The sequence below is a fragment of the Bombina bombina genome, chromosome 2 (assembly GCF_027579735.1).
Source record: "Bombina bombina isolate aBomBom1 chromosome 2, aBomBom1.pri, whole genome shotgun sequence".
Taxonomy (NCBI): Eukaryota; Metazoa; Chordata; class Amphibia; order Anura; family Bombinatoridae; genus Bombina; species Bombina bombina.
In genome coordinates, this window is record NC_069500.1 from 1,163,466,002 (window position 1) to 1,163,486,870 (window position 20,869).

The 20,869-nt window shown below is 36.1% G+C and overlaps 1 protein-coding gene across 2 annotated transcripts in view; it reads left to right on the forward strand.

The window, feature by feature from the left end:
• The window catches only part of WDR17 (WD repeat domain 17), a 343,395-nt gene that overhangs the window by 192,216 nt on the left and 130,310 nt on the right, over positions 1–20,869 (forward strand). For both annotated transcript variants that reach the window (XM_053703848.1, XM_053703847.1), the window contains exons 11-13: positions 1,421–1,503; positions 13,239–13,325; positions 14,643–14,807. In XM_053703848.1, the coding sequence (XP_053559823.1) occupies positions 1,421–1,503; positions 13,239–13,325; positions 14,643–14,807 (335 nt within the window). The remainder of the gene's footprint in view (positions 1–1,420; positions 1,504–13,238; positions 13,326–14,642; positions 14,808–20,869) is intronic.

Sequence of the window (20,869 nt, forward strand, 5' to 3'; positions counted from 1 at the left end):
TGTTAATTCTAATTTGTCATTTTTTTATACTTGTACATTATATTAATATAAGTTACATCTTTTGCAATTGTGGTAAAGTTAGTCTATTTCCTTTGGGTTAAAAAAAACATTGCTTAGTTCTGGGAACAAAGTAAAGAGTTAATTATTGTCAAAAACATGCAATAATAAAATGCTCTAATGCATTAGATAATTGTATTACTACACAATTATGTCCCTTTAAACAGCATCTAACATATATATAAAGAACTGATTTTCAGGACAGTTATGAGTTACACATGCTACAGGGTGTGCAGGGAGGAATAGTGCTTTGCTGCAGTTCTTGAATTCTAGCAGCATTATTTATATTCATCCCTGCAGCCTGTATAACTCAGTCCAAAAGAATCCTAGGCAAGGTGGCAGCACTAGATACAGTATTAATATTTGTGTGTTTCTTGGGTAGTTTGCCTTTCTTTTTTTTACACATTTAGGTCTAGATTACAAGTGACTGGTTATTGCTACCGCAAGCTTGTAACCTTTAAAAAAAATGCACTTAGCAGTTTTTTGGGGCAAATGTCGGCGGCTGTGAAAAAAAAATGGCACAGAAAAGTGCCTTTACATTGTGGTCTATAGGAACTGTGTGTTCCCTGTAAAAATATATGTATAAGCATATACTGTACATATATATTTACATTGTGGTCTATAGGAACTGTGTGTTCCCTGTAAAAATATATGTATAAGCATATACTGTACATATATATTTACATTGTGGTCTATAGGAACTGTGTGTTCCCTGTAAAAATATATGTATAAGCATATACTGTACATATATATTTACATTGTGGTCTATAGGAACTGTGTGTTCCCTGTAAAAATATATGTATAAGCATATACTGTACATATATATTTACATTGTGGTCTATAGGAACTGTGTGTTCCCTGTAAAAATATATGTATAAGCATATACTGTACATATATATTTACATTGTGGTCTATAGGAACTGTGTGTTCCCTGTAAAAATATATGTATAAGCATATACTGTACATATATATTTACATTGTGGTCTATAGGAACTGTGTGTTCCCTGTAAAAATATATGTATAAGCATATACTGTACATATATATTTACATTTGCTGCCCATCGCTGCAAGACTTCCCCCCTTTACTGCACTAGTTCTCATGCTGTGTTTCTTGACGGCATGAAAACGAGGCTCCCATTGGAGCCTATGGAAGTGCACTCTGGTATTACAAAGCGCTGGTATTACAAAGTGAAGCGCAAATATCGCTTTAACGAAAAGCGATATTTTGCGCTCCACTTATATGCTGGCCCGTAACAGGTTATAAAACCTTTGAAAATTAATATCAGCAAAATTAGCTTTTTAAATGTAGCAAATGTATCATACTTATCTTATTGCCCTAATGACAGATGTTTATGTTTTTAAGCATGGGAAGAATGGCATCTTTTGCATCTCATGGAGCCATAAAGATTCTAAACGTATAGCTACCTGCAGTGGTGATGGATTCTGGTAAGTCATGTTTTACCCTCACCTGGTCCCCTCATGTAGAGAGCTATGTTCTTACCTGCTGAATCATGTGACTGTGTTTCTAGTTCTTGTACTGTTCACATCTAAAAATCATATTCAAGAAAAAGAGTTGTGAGCTCTCCAGTCTTTCCAACCTCACCATTTCCTTTTTTATTTGATCAAATTTACTAAAGCTCAGATGTTTCCCATACTTTTGTGAATTGGGCCCATCGAATATATTGCAAATAGCAAGACTAGAGAGGCAGATGAGGATGTTAGTGAATTTACCCTGGTGTCTTGCAGGAAGCTGCTATTTTCATAGAATGTTTTTATGCACCTAGGGCTTGATTACAAGGGGAGAGCTATTGTTTGTGAACAAACGATATCGGGTTTTCAAGGCTGTCTGTGCGTAAGTTAAATTCTGCCCATCTTAGAAGTTGAAAGTTAAAGGTAAACTGTACCCACATTTTTTCTTTTGTGATTCAGATAGAGCATGCAATTTTAAGCAACTTTCTAATGTACTCCTATTATCAAATTTTCTTCATTCTCTTGGTATGTTTATTTGAAAAGCAAGAATTTAAGTTTAGATGCCGGCCCATTTTTGATGAACAACCTGGGTTGTCCTTGCTGATTGGACAGTACCAATAAACAAATGCTGTCCATGGTTGTGAACCACAAATTTGCTGGCTCCTTAGCTTTGATGCCTTCTTTTTCAAATAAAGATACCAAGAGAACGAAGAAAAATTGATAACAGAAATAAATTAGAAAGTTGCTTAAAATTGCATGCTCTATCCGAATCATGAAAGAAAATTTTTTGTTTCAGTATCCCTTTAATGCGAACACGTAAGCAAAATCGTAATTTACGATAGAATAGTTACTGTGACCTCAGAGCTCTGGTTAACTGTTACGCAAGACAAAAAAGTAGCACAAAACACATAAAAAATACTTTTAACAGTACAGTTACAGACATATACACATTTAAAAACATATATATATATATATACTGTATATATAAGTGCATTGGAGCCCTTTGCAGTCAAGTTGATGAAAACATGAAAAATCATATTTATGTAATATTCATATTTAATAAAGTGTTATTCTTTGTATTTACTGTAAATATTTCACATTCCAATGTTCTGCAAATTGCACAATATGTTCTATGTATTTTTAAATAGATAATCCTATATACAGTATATCTGTATATATCTATACCTATATTAGACATGTGCAGCGTTAAAAATAAGTTTTGTTTCGTTCTAATCAGTTAAATAAATAATTTTGTTTTGGCAAATTAGTTAAGTTTTTAAAAAAAAAATTGTTTCAGCAAATTAGTTATGTTAAATCATTTTTTCAGATCCGTCTGAAGCTTAGAATAGAATAATGCACATGAATAAAGAATGGATCTGAAAAAACGAAAGTGTCCAAAAAAATAATCGGCTAGATTTACAGTTCTGCGGCCAAAGGGGTGCGTTAGCTACGCATGCTTTTTTTCCCCCGCACCTTTTAAATACCGCTGGTATTTAGAGTTCTCAGAAGGGCTGCGTTAGGCTCCAAAAAGGGAGCATACAGGCATATTTACCGCCACTTCAACTCTAAATACCAGCGGTGCTTACGGACGCGGCCAGCTTCAAAAACGTGCTTGTGCACGATTCCCCCATAGGAAACAATGGGGCAGTTTGAGCTGAAAAAAAACCTAACACCTCCAAAAAAGCAGCGTTCAGCTCCTAACGCAGCCCCATTGTTTCCTATGGGGAAACACTTCCTAAGTCTGCACCTAACACCCTAACATGTACCCCGAGTCTAAACACCCCTAGCCTTACACTTATTAATCCCTAATCTGCCGCCCCCGCTATCGCTGACCCCTGCATATTATTTTTAACCCCTAATCTGCCGCTCCGTACACCGCCGCAACCTACATTATCCCTATGAACCCCTAATCTGCTGCCCCTAACATCACCGACCCCTACATAATATTTATTACCCTCTAATCTGCCCCCCCCCCAACGTCGCCGCTACCTACCTACAATTATTAACCCCTAATCTGCCGACCGGACCTCACCGCTACTATAATAAAGTTATTAACCCCTAATCCGCCTCACTCCCGCCTCAAAAACCCTATAATAAATATTATTAACCCCTAATCTGCCCTCCCTAACATCGCCGACACCTAACTTCAAGTATTAACCCCTAATTTGCCGACCAGACCTCGCCGCTACTCTAATAAATATATTAACTGCTAAAGCTAAGTCTAACCCTAACCCTAACACCCCCCTAAGTTAAATATAATTGTATTCTATCGAAATCTTATTAAATAAATTATTCCTATTTAAAGCTAAATACTTACCTGTAAAATAAACCCTAATATAGATACAATATAACGAATAATTATATTGTAGCTATTTTAGGATTTATATTTATTTTACAGGCAACTTTGTATTTATTTTAACCAGGTACAATAGCTATTAAATAGTTAATAACTATTTAATAGTTACCTAGTTAAAATAATTACAAAATTACCTGTAAAATAAATCCTAACCTAAGTTACAATTAAACCTAACACTACACTATCAATAAATTAATTAAATAAACTACCTACAATTATCTACAATTCAATCAACTTAACTAAATTACAAAAAAAACCCACTAAATTACAAAAAATAAAAAAAGATTACAAGAATTTTAAACTAATTACACCTACTCTAAGCCTCCTAAAAAAATAACAAAGCCCCCAAAAATAAAAAAATGCCCTACCCTATTCTAAAATAAAAAGAAAACATCTCTTTTGCCTTACCAGCCCTTAAAAGGGCCTTTTGCGGGGCATGCCCCAAAGTAAACAGCTCTTTTGCCTGTAAAAAAAAACATACAATACCCCCCCAACATTACAACCCACCACCCACATACCCCTAATCTAACCCAAAAGAAGGATGGCTCCGCGTCGGCTGCTTGAAGATGGTCCCGCTCCGCGCCAGATGGAAGAAGATAGAAGATGCCGCTTGGATGAAGATGTTTGCCGGTCCGGATGTCTTCTTCTTGCCGGATAGGAGGAAGACTTTGGACCCTCTTCTGGACCTCTTCTTGCCGGATAGGAGGAAGACTTCGGAGCCTCTTCTGGACGGATCGGTGATACCCGGCGTGGTGAAGATAAGGTAGGAAGATCTTCAGGGGCTTAGTGTTAGGTTTTTTAAGGGGTGTTTGGGTTGGATTAGGGGTATGTGGGTGGTGGGTTGTAATGTTGGGGGGGGTATTGTATGTTTATTTAAATGCAAAAGAGCTGTTTTCTTTGGGGCATGCCCCGCAAAAGGCCCTTTTAAGGGCTGGTAAGGTAAAAGAGCTGTTTAATTTTTATTTTAGAATAGGGTAGGGCATTTTTTTATTTTGGGGGGCTTTGTTATTTTTTTAGGGGGCTTAGAGTAGGTGTAATTAGTTTAAAATTCTTGTAATCTTTTTTTATTTTTTGTAATTTAGTGGGTTTTTTTGTTTTAATTTAGTGTTTGTTTGTTTTTTGTAATTTAGTTTAGTTGATTTAATTGTAGATAATTGTAGGTAGTTTATTTAATTAATTTATTGATAGTGTAGTGTTAGGTTTAATTGTAACTTAGGTTAGGATTTATTTTACAGGTAATTTTGTAATTATTTCAACTAGGTAGCTATTAAATAGTTATTAACTATTTAATATTTATTGTACCTGGTAAAATAAATACAAAGTTGCCTGTAAAATAAATATAAATCCTAAAATAGCTGCAATATAATTATTATTTATATTGTAGCTATATTAGGGTTTATTTTACAGGTAAGTATTTAGCTTTAAATAGGAATAATTTATTTAATAAGAATTATTTTATTTTGTTAGAATAAAATTATATTTAACTTAGGGGGGTGTTAGGGTTAGGGTTAGACAGCTTTATGGGGCTAATACATTTATTAGAGTAGCGGCGAGGTCCGGTCGGCAGATTAGGGGTTAATACTTGAAGTTAGGTGTCGGCGATGTCAGGGAGGGCAGATTAGGGGTTAATACTATTTATTATAGGGTTTTTGAGGCGGGAGTGAGGCGGATTAGGGGTTAATACATTTATTATAGTAGCGGTGAGGTCCGGTCGGCAGATTAGGGGTTAATAATTGTAGGTAGGTAGCGGCGACGTTGGGGGGGCAGATTAGGGGTTAATAAATATTATGTACAACACTACCTAAACCTATTAACCGCTAAACCGCACCCCCACATCGCCGACACTAAATAAAGCTATTAACCCTGAAACTGCCGTTCCACAACATCACCGACAGTAACTAAACACTAAATAAACCTATTAACCCCTAAACCGCCGTTCCCAAACATCGGCAACACTAACTAAACCTATTAATCACCAAACTACCATTACAAAAAAATAACAAAAGAAATTATCCAAAACAATAAAAATTATTCCTATTTTAATACCCCGTTTAAAACATAAAAATAAAAAACCCTAATCTATAATAAACTACCAAGGACCCTTAAGGGCCTTTTGTAGGGCCTTTTGTAGGGCATTGCCCTAAAGTTAACAGCTATTTTGCAAAAAAAAAAAAAAAACACCCCCTAACATCACAAACCCCGAGCCCCCCCAAACCCACAAAATAAAAGTAAACCTAATCTACCCATTGCCCCGAAAAGGGCATTTGTATGGGTATTGCCCTTAAAATGGCATCCAGCTCTTTTTCGGCCCATTAACTTTTAAGATGTTAACTTTAGGGCAATGCCCTACAAAAGGCTCTTTAAAGGGCCCTTGGTAGTTTATTACAGAGTAGGGTTTTTTTATTTTAGGGTGTGTTTTATTTTAAATGGGGTATTAGAATAGGAATATTTTTTATTATTTTGGATTATTTCATTTGTTATTTTTTTGTAATGGTAGTTTTTTTGTAATTGTAGTTTTATTTTATTTTTTGTAATGTTCATTTTTTTATTTTTGTAATGTTAGGTTTTATTGTAAGCTTAGGTTTTATTTTTATTTCACAGGTTAGTTGTTTTGTTTTAACTAGGTAGTTAGTTAATAATTGTAACTTTATTTAGGTCTATTTTAATTATGTTAAATTTAGGGGGTGTTAGGTTTAGGGGTTAATATAGTTGAATTTAGGTAGTTGCGATGTGGGGGCCGGAGGTTTAGGGGTTAATAGGTTTAGTTAGTGTTAGCGATGTGGGTGTATGGCAGTTTAGGGGTTAATAGATTTAGTTAGTGTCGGCAATGTCAGGAAACTGCGGTTTAGGGGTTAATAGGTTTAGTTCGTGTTGGCGATGTTTGGGAACTGCGGTTTAGGAGTTTATATGTTTAGTTAGTGTCGGCGATGTTGGGGAACGGCGGTTTAGGGGTTAATAGGATTATTTAGTGATTTAGTTAGTGTCGGTGATGTTGGGGAACAGTGGTTAGATTAGATTTGAAAATTCGTAAACTGATTTATTCATTTTTGGAATTTTTCGGGATTTTAGTTATGCTGCCGATTCGTAAATTCGGAAGCATTTGAATCTCTGAATCGGCCAAAATCCACCCGAAAAACGAAAATTCGACCGAAACAAAATGCACATGTCTAATACAAACATATAACAAATCTTCCTCTAGGGCAGGGGTGTCAAACTCATTTGAGTCGCGGGCCCTTTTCCATACAAATACAACTCACGTGGGCCGTACACTACCTATATATCTTGTCATTACTAAACAAAGCAGTGGCATTTGCTATAACTGTATACACTTCAAAGATTGTGTTCTGTAACTCCGAATTAACTTACTCTAGCTTGATAAAAAGCACTCTAATGCTTTTAAGAAGGTGATGCACACACACACTCTGGGGGTTAGTTATCAAGCCGTCTACTTTTCTGGCTTCGCCGGCCCAATACGTCCGCCTAAGCTCGCCTACCTTCGCCGCCGCGGACCTGAAAAAATACGCCTAAGTTATCAAATAAAGCTGTCAAAAAGCCGCGGGGCGATGAGCAGCGGACTGTGACAGTTATCACTCATCCGATCTCGCTGCCCTTCGGCTTTTTCCCAGCTTTATTGCTAGCCTGTCACTAAGCACTCACACTAAACTGCACTGTTCTACCCCCTATACCGGCGCCCCCGGAACCTCCCGCAACTAAATAAAGTTACTACCCCCTAAACCGCCGCTCCTAGACCCCGCCGCAACTCTTATAAATGTATTAACCCCTAAACCGCCCCTCCCGGACACCGCTGCCACCTACATTATACCTAGTAACCCCTATCCTGCCCCCCCTATACCGTCGCCCTCTATTATAAAATTATTAACCCCTATCCTGCTGATCCCGCACCTCTCCGCAACTAAATAAATAGTTTAACCCCTAAACCGCCGCTCCATGAACCCGCCGCAACCTATAATAAATTTATTAACCCCTATCCTGCCCCCCACTACGCCGCCGCCACTGTAATAAAATGATTAACCCCTAAACCTAAGTCTAACCCTAACCATAACGCCCCCCTAGCTTAAATATTAATTAAATAAATCTAAATAAATTAACTCTTATTAACTAAATGAATCCTATTTAAAACTAAATACTTACCTTTAAAATAAACCCTAATATAGCTACAATATAAATAATAATTATATTCTAGCTATCTTAGGATTTATTTTTATTTTACAGGTACCTTTCAATTTATTTTAACCATGTACAATAACTATTAAATAGTTATTAACTATTTAATAGCTTACCTAGCTAAAATAAAGAGAAATGTATCTGTGAAATAAATCCTAACCTAAGTTACAATTACACCTAACACTACACTATACTTTAATAAATTATTCCTATTTAAAAATAAATACTTACCTGTAAAATAAACCCTAAGATAGCTACAATGTAATTAATAATTATATTATAGCTATCTTAGGATTTATATTTATTTTACAGGTAACTTTGTATTTATTTTAGCTAGTTAGAATAGTTATTAAATAGTTATTAACTATTTAATAACTACCTAGCTAAAAGAAATACAAAATTACCTGTAAAATAAATCCTAACTTAAGTTACAATTAAACCTAATACTACACTATCATTAAATTAACTAAATAAACTACCTACAAAGAACTACAATGAAATACAATTACATAAACTAACTAAAGTACAAAAAATAAAAAAGCTAAGTTACAAAAAATAAAAAATTAAGTTACAAACATGTTAAAAATATTACAACAATTTTAAGCTACTTACACCTAATCTAAGCCCCCTAATAAAATAACAAACCCCCCCAAAATAAAAAAAAACCCTACCCTATTCTAAATTACATAAATTTCAAAGCTCTTTTACCTTACCAGCCCTTAAAAGGGCCATTTGTGGGGGCATGCCCCAAAAAGTTCAGCTCTTTTGCCTGTAAAATAAAAATACAACCCCCCCCCAACATTAAAACCCACCACCCACATACCCTAATCTAACCCAAACCCCCCTTACAAAAACCTAACACTAATCCCCTGAAGATCATCCTACCTTGAGTTGTCTTCACTCAGCCGAGCCACCGATGGAACTGAAGAGGACATCCGGAGCGGAAGAAGTTAATCCTCCAAGCGGCGCTGAAGAAATCTTCCATCCGATGAAGTCATCATCCAGGCGGCGCTGAAGAAGTCTTCGATCCGGCCGATGTCATCTTCAAAGAGGCGCTGAAGAGGTCTTCTATCCGGGCGAAGTCATCTTCCAAGCCGGGTCTTGAATCTTCCTTCCGCCGACGCGGAACCACCTTCTTCACCGACGGACTACGACGAATGACGGCTCCTTTAAGGGACGTCATCCAAGATGGCGTCCCCTCAATTCCGATTGGCTGATAGGATTCTATCAGCCAATCGGAATTAAGGTAGGAAAATCTGATTGACTGATGGAATCAGCCAATCAGATTGAGCTCGCATTCTATTGGCTGTTCCGATCAGCCAATAGAATGCGAGCTCAATCTGATTGGCTGATTGGATCAGCCAATCGGATTGAACTTGAATCTGATTGGCTGATTCCATCAGCCAATCAGATTTTCCTACTTTAATTCCGATTGGCTGATAGAATCCTATCAGCCAATCGGAATTGAGGGGACGCCATCTTGGATGACGTCCCTTAAAGGAGCCGTCATTCGTCGTAGTCCGTCGGTGAAGAAGGTGGTTCCGCGTCGGCGGAAGGAAGATTCAAGACCCGGCTTGGAAGATGACTTCGCCCGGATAGAAGACCTCTTCAGCGCCTCTTTGAAGATGACATCGGCCGGATCGAAGACTTCTTCAGCGCCGCCTGGATGATGACTTCATCGGATGGAAGATTTCTTCAGTGCCGCTTGGAGGATTAACTTCTTCCGCTCCGGATGTCCTCTTCAGTTCCATCGGTGGCTCGGCTGAGTGAAGACGACTCAAGGTAGGATGATCTTCAGGGGATTAGTGTTAGGTTTTTGTAAGGGGGGTTTGGGTTAGATTAGGGGTATGTGGGTGGTGGGTTTTAATGTTGGGGGGGGGTTGTATTTTTATTTTACAGGCAAAAGAGCTGAACTTTTTGGGGCATGCCCCCACAAATGGCCCTTTTAAGGGCTGGTAAGGTAAAAGAGCTTTGAAATTTATGTAATTTAGAATAGGGTAGGGATTTTTTTTATTTTGGGGGGGTTTGTTATTTTATTAGGGGGCTTAGATTAGGTGTAAGTAGCTTAAAATTGTTGTAATATTTTTAACATGTTTGTAACTTAATTTTTTATTTTTTGTAACTTAGCTTTTTTTATTTTTTGTACTTTAGTTAGTTTATGTAATTGTATTTCATTGTAGTTCTTTGTAGGTAGTTTATTTAGTTAATTTAATGATAGTGTAGTATTAGGTTTAATTGTAACTTAAGTTAGGATTTATTTTACAGGTAATTTTGTATTTCTTTTAGCTAGGTAGTTATTAAATAGTTAATAACTATTTAATAACTATTCTAACTAGCTAAAATAAATACAAAGTTACCTGTAAAATAAATATAAATCCTAAGATAGCTATAATATAATTATTAATTACATTGTAGCTATCTTAGGGTTTATTTTACAGGTAAGTATTTAGTTTTAAATAGGATTCATTTAGTTAATAAGAGTTAATTTATTTAGATTTATTTAATTGATATTTAAGTTAGGGGGCGTTAGGGTTAGGGTTAGGTTTATGGGTTAATTATTTTATTACAGTGGCGGCGGCGTAGTGGGGGGCAGGATAGGGGTTAATAAATTTATTATAGGTGGCAACGGTGTAGGGGGGGCAGGATAGGGGTTAATACATTTAATATAGGTTGCGGCGGGTTCAGGGAGCGGCGGTTTAGGGGTTAATACATTTATTATAGTTGCGGTGGGCTCCGGGAGCGGCGGTTTAGGGGTTAATATGTATAGAGTAGCTTGCGGTGGGCTCCGGGAGTGGCGGTTTAGGGGGTAATAACTTTATTTAGTTGCGGCGGTGTAGGGGGGTCAGATTAGTGGTGTTTAGACTCGGGGTACATGTTAGGGTGTTAGGTGTAGACAGCTCCCATAGAAATCAATGGGATGTCTGTCAGCAGCGAACTTGTACTTTCGCTATGGTCAGACTCCCATTGATTCCTATGGGATCCGCCGCCTCCAGGCTGGCGCTTTGAAAACCAGGTACGCTGGGCCGTAAAAGTGCCGAGCGTACCTGCTAGTTTTTTGATAGCTAGCAAAAGTAGTGAGAATGTGCCGCACTTGTGTGCGGAACATCTGGAGTGACGTAAGAATCGATCTGTGTCGGACTGAGTCCGGCGGATCGAAGCTTACGTCACAAAATTCTACTTTTGCCGGTCTCGAGCCTTTGATAACTAAGGCGAATCAGCCTCGCCACAAATACGCTGCGTAATACGCAGCGTATTTGAGGTTGACGGCTTGATAACTAGGCCCCTCTATCAGGTTGCTCTCCCACAGAGTCTGTGCTATTTTTTCTATAGCAGCCCTGTTCCAGGCACACTCACAGTTTAGCATACGCATGTGCATAGTATAACATTTCTTCTGCATTATAAATGGTGGATCACAGTGCTGTCGGCATAAGACCAACTGTTTAAATAGTGATAGACATATACCTGTTGTATATAATCTAAAATAAATACATATAAAATATATATTTATTAAATATAAAGTTTGGGATTTTAGTTAAAAAGAAAATTATGGAAAGGAATAGACAAAAATGATGCGTGAAATTAGTGCTGCCATAGTAAAGAACACCTATATAAATGTGTCAAATAAATCATTATGAACTTATATGTGTTTGTATTTGCCTTTTTCTTTTTAATAACAATATTACTCGTTAAAGACTGAGGGGTTTTAACGTATGCGCATCCCTAACAGTAAGTGCACTCGCTTTTTAAGTAATAAGCATATTATAATTATTATTTTTCATGGAGGTGGTGTGGGCCACACAAAATTAGGTTAAGGGCCGCATGAGGCCCGCGGGCCGCCAGTTTGACACCCCTGCTCTAGGGTATTGCCTACTCACAAAACAAGACCTCAATCATATGAGGTAAGGAAGGGCGAATGGATGTGTAAGTGTCCCCACTTGATTCACAGTGGCTGTCACCGGAAGTTCTTAGCATGATAAGATTCCGTTTTTCTCCCAGTGTCCTTTATCCCACAAATGGCCAATTTCTGACCCTTGGATTGTAGCCAGTAAGCTTATAACTGGAATCCGATATCCCAAGCAAACAGCTGATGTTATATTGAGAAGAACGCCGAAGGTATCCGCAAATAACACGGAACACTACAACAGCGTGTAAGTCACAAATGACGTAAAGTGGGCGTGGCCTTACGCGTTTCACGGAACTCGTCCGCTTCGTCAGAGGCTTTATCAGCACTATGAGAGGTGTTTTTGTGCGCTTGTCTTTTTAGATACTTGCCGCTGTACTGTTTTACTCAATCTGAACCTTGAGTCTACCTTGGACGAGCAGCACTGAACATCTCTTTGATATCAAAATTTGGAAAGAAAAAAATTTCATCAACAGGAGGATGACTTTTTATTTTATACATATATTTTTTAAGTTTTGCATTGCATTACATTTAAGATTTTATTGCATATAATCTCTTCATTGTTTATTTATTTTCATTTTCTTTTTAACTTATGATGTTCTAATTGGTTTATATTGATTTAATTATAAAACCAAATTGTAGTAATATTGTTTAAACACAACATTGATTAACGTTGTGAGTGTGCGCAGCTTTTTCTATATCAGTGGGAACACCTTGGTGAACCTACTTTTATAGTCAATTTCTAATATATATATATAGGTATAAATATATATTTGTGGAAAAAAACATCATATATATATTTAAATATCTCTTTCAGAATAATTAGAACATATTCTGCTACATGCAGAACATTGGATTATGAAAAATGCAATATTATCTTCTTATGTAACTGCAATTGTGTTTGTAAGGGTTTTTTCAACTTTTTTGGCTAAATTGAATTATATGGGGGAATGTGATTTTGCGTTTGTAACTTCTCAAAGCAAACACAAGAGGGCAAACTTTTTAATCTTAACTCGTAATATGAACGTGAATCTCAGATAACAAAAAAAAAATGACTTCTAGCAGTTTTAATGCTCGAACATGAGTGCAAACTACCGCTCCACTCGTAAGCTAGCCCCTAGTGGGGTGAACATCCCTTGAAATTCCAAGTAAGATTACTGGCTATAGTTTGCTGCTATACATTTATAAGCCAATGCTGTCTATTTATTAAAATGTATTTGTTTTGTTTTGGTGTGACTGTATTACATGTGTTGTCTTTATTTATTCCAGTATCATAAGAACTATTGATGGTAAAGTTCTGCATAAATATAAGCATCCAGCAGCTGTCTTTGGATGTGATTGGAGCCAAAACAACAAGTGAGTAAAAATGAAAATATATTTTACTACTTAAAAGATCCATTAGCTTTCAGTAGAGTGATGTAGACCCTGGCTTCTCAACAGCCGGGCCGTAGCCCGGTACCGAGCCATGACATCCCCGCTGGTGGGCCATGACCTGTCATGCCGCCACTGGGCACTCTGACAGGCCCACCGCTCCCCACATAAGGAATACTACAACTATGTGTATATATATATATATATATATATATATATATATATATATATATATATATATATATATATAAGCACCAGCTTAAACATAATGATAAGAGCAGTAACAAGGATGTTGCCATATACTGCAGCAACTGCACTTTAAATAAACACTATTTTCTCAATTGCTAAAGGTCTGTATGGAAGGAAACTGTAATTTTGTTTTTCAGGCCAAGGACACGCCTCTTAAAAAGCCTCTTGAAACTTGTTTATCTTACTTCCTTTGCTGTGACCAATTAGGGGAATATATAAACAAGCACTTGCACATATCAACCAATCACTGTGTAGGATGAATGAGTGTCAGGGTTCTACATTTCACAGAATGCACTCCAGCCTCTCTGTGGAGAGTTGAAACATTACCATTTTAAACAAAGTAATTGCATAAACACGTCTTTTAGAGTGGTTGTTCTCGGTACCAGTTACTTTGGTTCATCTACAGATTTGATATTCAGGTCTATGTTACAACAGCAGTTGGTATAAATAACACTAATGAACTGAAAAGTAAAAATGTTGGGGTTGGAAAGGGGGTGTTTGAAGACAGACAAAATGCCAGTAGAAAAAATGACTTTGTAACTTAATAAAACCAATGTTAACAAAATGGTTAATTGTATACTGTAACATTCACATTGTAAATTTGTTTACATTTTTATATATTAGTTGCTTCCTGTAATATCTGGCATTACCATGCATGTATATAAGTGATGGGTAACTGGCATTATGTGGCTTCAAACAACCTTATAAACCAATTCCTGCCTCCTCCATTTTCTCCTCTGAAGCAGCAAAAATGTAGTTTTCCCCACAGAAACTATATGTTGTTTATTTGACCCCTGAAACAACAGTAACCCCTCTACAGTATAGTACTGTGCTCATGGCTTGCAATAAAAGCCTACATCAATACAGCAGGGTATGGTTGCCCTCTAAATGATACTGATTACTTCTTACTTATGTAGATATAATGCAGACTTCCAATACAGAGATTATTTATAAAAGAAGCCATTGTCATAACCATCATGCTATCCTCTGAGCACATTGTATAAGAAACATGTAATGACCACTGCTTTATACAAATGTTTATTTAACTTACAGAGACATGATAGCAACTGGATGTGAAGATAAAAATGTTCGGGTATATTATCTAGCAACCAGCTCTGACCAGCCCCTGAAAGTGTTTACTGGACACACTGCAAAGGTATTTCACGTGAGATGGTCACCTCTCAGGGAAGGCATTCTGTGCAGTGGTTCTGATGATGGGTATGTTGAATCCGATTTTTATTTCTTTTCCTCAGAATTTCAAGTAAATTGAACTGATGTTAAAGGGGCAGTCTACTCCAGATTTTTTTTCGCTTAAAAAGATAGATAATCCCTTTATAACCCATTCCCCAGTTTTGTATAACAAACATGGTTATATTAATAAACCTTTTACTTCTGTGATTACCTTGTATCTAAGCCTCTGCAGGTTGCACCCTTATTTCAGTTCTTTTGACAGACTTGCATTTTAGCCAATCTGTGCTGGCTCATAAATAACTCCACAGGAGAGAGGATAATGTTATCTATATGGCACACATGAACTAGCACTGTGTAGCTGTGAACTGTCAAAATGCACTGAGATAAGAGACGGCCTTCAAGGTCTTAGAAATTAGTATATGAGCCTACCTAGGTTTAGCTTTCAACAAAGAATACAAAGAGAACAAAGCAAATTTGATGATAAAATATACAAATATGCACTACTACTAGTCAGAAAAAAATCCTTATTTGCTTTAAATATGTAATTCGTAAATATGGTGCGCAAATTAGAGCACCTTCTATATAAAATATTCAAATAGACCCAGCACCCTAAATAAATAAGCAAAAAATGGTCAATAAATACAAAAGGGAAAAGATCACGATATAATATATCAATGAGGGGCCCCAACCCATTCACTCAAATATTCAGACTGCATTTAAATCCAAAAGCATAAGCTAAAAAAAAAAAAACAGGCGTCCCAAGGGGTAACCGAGTCACCATAGAAAAAATGATTTTAAATATCAAGAGATGTCTCTGTTTTTAACACTCTCCAAGATTTTATCCATAGGTTGTGAAATTCACCTCACCTTTCACAGTTCTTATATCAATATATTGTCCCGAAACATAGATTAAAGAGCAAAGTCTCTAATAAGACACTTCAGCTTTAACACTCTTCCAGCTGTATAACATCCTTACAACATCACAAACGTTTCACAATTATTCATTATATGTGTGACGCTTGGGAGCACAGGCAATACAGTTCAATTTGAAGCCACCCCTGTATGTAATATTACTGTTCGTAGTTTTACAAACACAGGTTTTAGTTGCAGTTGACTCCTCTTTGGTAACAAGCCATCTCCAAATTCTTAATGTCTTGGTCTGATGTAAAAAGCTGCTATCTGAGTCTTGGCATGCTATCAACTAGTTACTAATAGGTTATATTGTGTTTCATTTTTTTGTAGGTATGAACAATGTTTTTTATAAAGGAATCAAAGCTAGATTACAAGTGGTGCACTAATGTTAGCGAACTCGATAAAAGAAAATTATGGGCACATTCATTTGCATGCGTATCACAAGTTGTGACTGAAGACCTGGGTTAGGGCTAAAATAAAAGTTGCACTAAACACAACATAAATATATTAAAATAAACTGTTACACTCATATAAACACTATGTGCAAAAAAATATTGATATAAGTATTAATAAAAAAGTTATAAGGGTTCAAAGGTATAAAGTATATGTATATATATATATATATATATATTTTTTATATATATATATATATATATATATATATATATATATATATATATATATATATATATTCCATAATAATATTTAATATGCTTTTCTATGTATTGTCTGTAAATATTTAACATTCCAATATTATACACATACAGAAAAACTTTATTTTTATTGTAAATACATATTTATATATATACTAGTTGGTAAGCATGCCCAGAGGGCAGTCTACGTGTTGTTAATAATAAAAAAAAATTAAAAAATATTGCACTACAGAAAAAATTTTTTTATCAAAAATAAAAAATTAAACCTAATCCCTATGAAAATTATATAGCCCCCCCCCAAAAAAATAAAAACACCCCCTAATCTAATGCTGAACTACCAATAGCCCTTAAATTGCTTTTTGTAGGGCATTGTCCTAAGTTAAACAGCTCTTTTGCAGTAATAGTAAAACCCACAAACCCACCAAAGCCCCCCAAAATAAATAAACCTAACACTAAAAACCTAAACTATCCATTGCCCTGAAAAGGGCATTTGTATGGGCATTGCATTTTGCTGCCAATCCCTAATCTAAATATATATATATATATATATATATATATATATAAATATATATATATATATATATATATGTATATATATATTTAAAAAATAAAAACCTAAGTCTAACCCCCAAAAATTAAAAAAATTAAACCGAAATTTAAATTACATACAGGGGTGGCTTCAAATTGAACTGTATTGCCTGTGCTCCCAAGCGTCACACATATAATGAATAATTGTGAAACGTTTGTGATGTTGTAAGGATGTTATACAGCTGGAAGAGTGTTAAATTAATCTAAAATTACAGAAAATAAAAAAATCTAATATTGCAGAAAATAAAAAAACAGAATGATCAAACTTTAAAAAAAATATACCTAATCCCTATGAAAATAAAAAAGCCCCCCAAAATAAAAAACACCCCCTACTCTAAGAATAAACTGCCAGAAGCCCTTAAAAGGGCTTTTTGCAGGGTATTGCCCCAAGATAAACAGCTCTTTTTTTTTTATTTAGATTAGGGTGGGCATTTTGTAAAAGAGCTAAATGCCGTTTTAAGGGCAATGCCGAACAAATGCCTTTTTCAGGGCAATGGGTAGTTTAGGTTTTTTAGTGTTAGGTTTTTTTATTTTGGGGGGTTTGGTTGGTGGGGGGTTTTACTGTTAGGGGGACTTTGTTTATTTTTAATATAAAATAGCTGTTAATCTTGGGGCAATGCCCCGCAAAAAGCCCTTTTAAGGGCTACTGGTAGTTTATTCTTAGATTAGGGGGTGTTTTTATTTTGGGGGTCTTTTTTATTTTCATAGAGATTACTTTAGGTTTAATTTTGTAAACTTTGGTAATTTGTTTTTTTATTTCCTGTAATGTTAGCCTTTTTTATTTTTTGTAATCTTAGCTTTTTTATTTTCTTTCATGTAATTGGCAAGAGTCCATGAGCTAGTGACATATGGGATATACAATCCTACCAGGAGGGGCAAAGTTTCCCAAACCTCAAAATGCCTATAAATACACCCCTCACCACACCCACAATTCAGTTTTACAAACTTTGCCTTGTATGGAGGTGGTGAAGTAAGTTTGTGCTAAGATGTCTACGTTGATATGCGCTTCTCAGCATTTTTGAAGCCTGTTTCTTCTCAGAGTACAGTGAATGTCAGAGGGATGTGAAGGGAGTATCACCTATTGAATGCAATGGTTTTCCTCACAGGGATCTATTTCATAGGTTCTCTGTTATCGGTCATAGAGATTAATCTCCTACCTCCCTTTTCAGATCAACGATATACTCTCATATTCCATTACCTCTGCTGATAACTGTTTCAGTACTGGTTTGGCTATCTGCTATATGTGGATGGGTGTCTTCAGGTAAGTATGTTTTCATTACTTAAGACACTCTCAGCTAGGGTTTGGCCCTTTATGTATTTATATAACATTCTAAATATATGTTTTGTACTTATATTTTCCATGATTCAGGTTTCAGTATATTTCCTATTGCAGACTGTCAGTTTCATATCTGGGAAATGCATTTTTTAGAAATGTATTTCTTACCTGGGTGTAGTCTTTTTTCAATTGACTGTCATTTTTCAAATTCGCGGGCAGAATTAGGCGAATTGCATCATTCTTGGCGCGAGATTTTTTTGGCGCGAAGTTACGTTCATTGATGCAAATTCGTCATTTCCGTCGTCTTAGTTGACGCCGGGTCCTTTCACAATGTTGCGTCATCTAGCGTTTTTGGCGCCAAAAAATATTTTTCTGTTTGTTGTGCATCATACTTGGCGCCAAATATTTTCATTATTTTAGACCCCATTCCTATTTGCCTCTTGCCTTTTTCTATGTCAGAGGGCTATTCTGTTTGCATTTTTTCCCATTCCTGAAACTGCCATATAATGAAATTGATAATTTTGCTTTATATGTTGTTTTTTTCTCTTACATTTGCAAGATGTCTCAATCTGATCCTGTCTCAGAATTCACTGTTGGATCCCTGCTGCCTGATAACAGTTCTACCAAAGCTAAGTGCATTTGTTGTAAACTTGTGGTGATTATACCTCCAGCTGTGGTTTGTAATAGTTGTCATGATAAACTTTTACATGCAGAAAATGTATCCATCAGTAGTAGTTCATTACCTGTTGCTGTTCCCTCAACATCTAATGCACAAGATATACCTGTAAATTTAAAAGAATTTATTTCTGATTCTATTCAGAAGGCTTTGTCTGCCATTCCGCCTTCTAATAAACGTAAAAGGTCTTTTAAAACTTCTCATAAGGTTGATGAAATTTCAAATGACCAGCAACATACTGAATTATCCTTCTCTGATGAGGATCTATCTGATTCAGAAGATCCTGCCTCAAATATTGATACTGATAAATCCTCTTATTTATTTAAATTGGAGTATATTCGTTCTATGTTAAAAGAAGTGTTGATTACATTGGATATGGAGGAAACTAGTCCTCTTGATATTAAAACTAGTAAACATTTTAATTCTGTTTATAAACCTCCTGTGGTTATTCCAGAGGTTTTTCCAGTTCCTGATGCTATTTCTGATATGATTTCTAAGGAATGGAATAAGCCTGGTGCTTCTTTTATTCCTTCTTCAAGGTTTAAAAAATTGTATCCTTTGCCAGAAGTTGGATTGGAGTTTTGGGAAAAGATCCCCAAAGTTGATGGGGCTATCTCTACTCTTGCTTAACGTACTACTATTCCTATGGAAGATAGTACTTCTTTTAAAGATCCTTTAGATAGGAAACTTGAATCTTATCTAAGGAAAGCTTATATATATTCAGGTTGTCTTCTTAGGCCTGCAATTTCTTTGGCTGATGTTGCAGCTGCTTCAACTTTTTGGTTGGATACTTTAGCGCGACAAGTATCGGATCATGATTTGTCTAGCATTGTTAAGTTGACTCAACATGCTAATAATTTCATTTGTGATGCCATTTTTGATATTATCAAAATTGATGTTAAATCTATGTCTTTAGCTATTCTAGCTAGAAGAGCTTTGTGGCTCAAATCTTGGAATGCTGATATTACTTCTAAGTCCAGATTGCTATTTCTTTCTTTCCAAGGTAATAAATTATTTGGTTCTCAGTTGGATTCAATCATTTCAACTGTTACTGGGGGGAAGGGAGTTTTTTTGCCTCAGGATAAAAAACCTAAGGGTAAATCTAAAGCTTTTAACCGTTTTCGTTCCTTTCGACAAAATAAGGAACAGAAACCTAATCCTTCCCCCAAGGAATCTGCTTCCAATTGGAAGCCTTCTTCAAATTGGAATAAATTCAAGCCATTTAAGAGATCAAAACCAGCCCCCAAGTCCGCATGAAGGTGCAGCCCTCATTCAAGCTCAGCTGGTAGGGGGCAGATTAACATTTTTCAAAGATGTTTGGATCAATTCGGTCCAAAATCATTGGATTCAGAGTATTGTCTCTTAGGGGTACAGAATAGGATTCAGAGTAAGACCGCCTGTGAGAAGTTTTTTTCTCTCACGCATTCCGGTAAACCCAGTAAAGGCTCAGGCTTTTCTGAAGTGTGTTTCAGACCTGGAGTTGTCAGGGGTAATCATGCCAGTTCCGTTTCAGGAACAGGGTCTGGGGTTTTATTCAAATCTATTCATTGTCCCAAAGAAAGAAAATTAATTCAGACCAGTTTTGGATCTAAAGATTTTGAATCGATATGTAAGAGTACCAACTTTCAAAATGGCGACTATAAGGACTATTCTGCCTTTTGTCCAGCAAGGGCATTATATGTCCACAATAGACTTACAGGATGCATATTATCTTCATATTCCGAATCATCCAGATCACTTACAGTTCCTGAAATTCTCTTTTCTAGACAAGCATTACCAATTTGTTGCTCTTCCTTTTGGCCTAGCGACAGCTCCAAGAATCTTTTCAAAGGTGCTAGGTGCCCTACTCTCTCACTGTAATCAGAGAGCGGGGTATTGCAGTGTTTCCTTATTTGGAAGATATCTTGATACTCGCTCAGTCTTTACGTTCTGCAGAATCTCACACGAATCAACTAGTGTTGTTTCTTCAAAGACATGGTTGGAG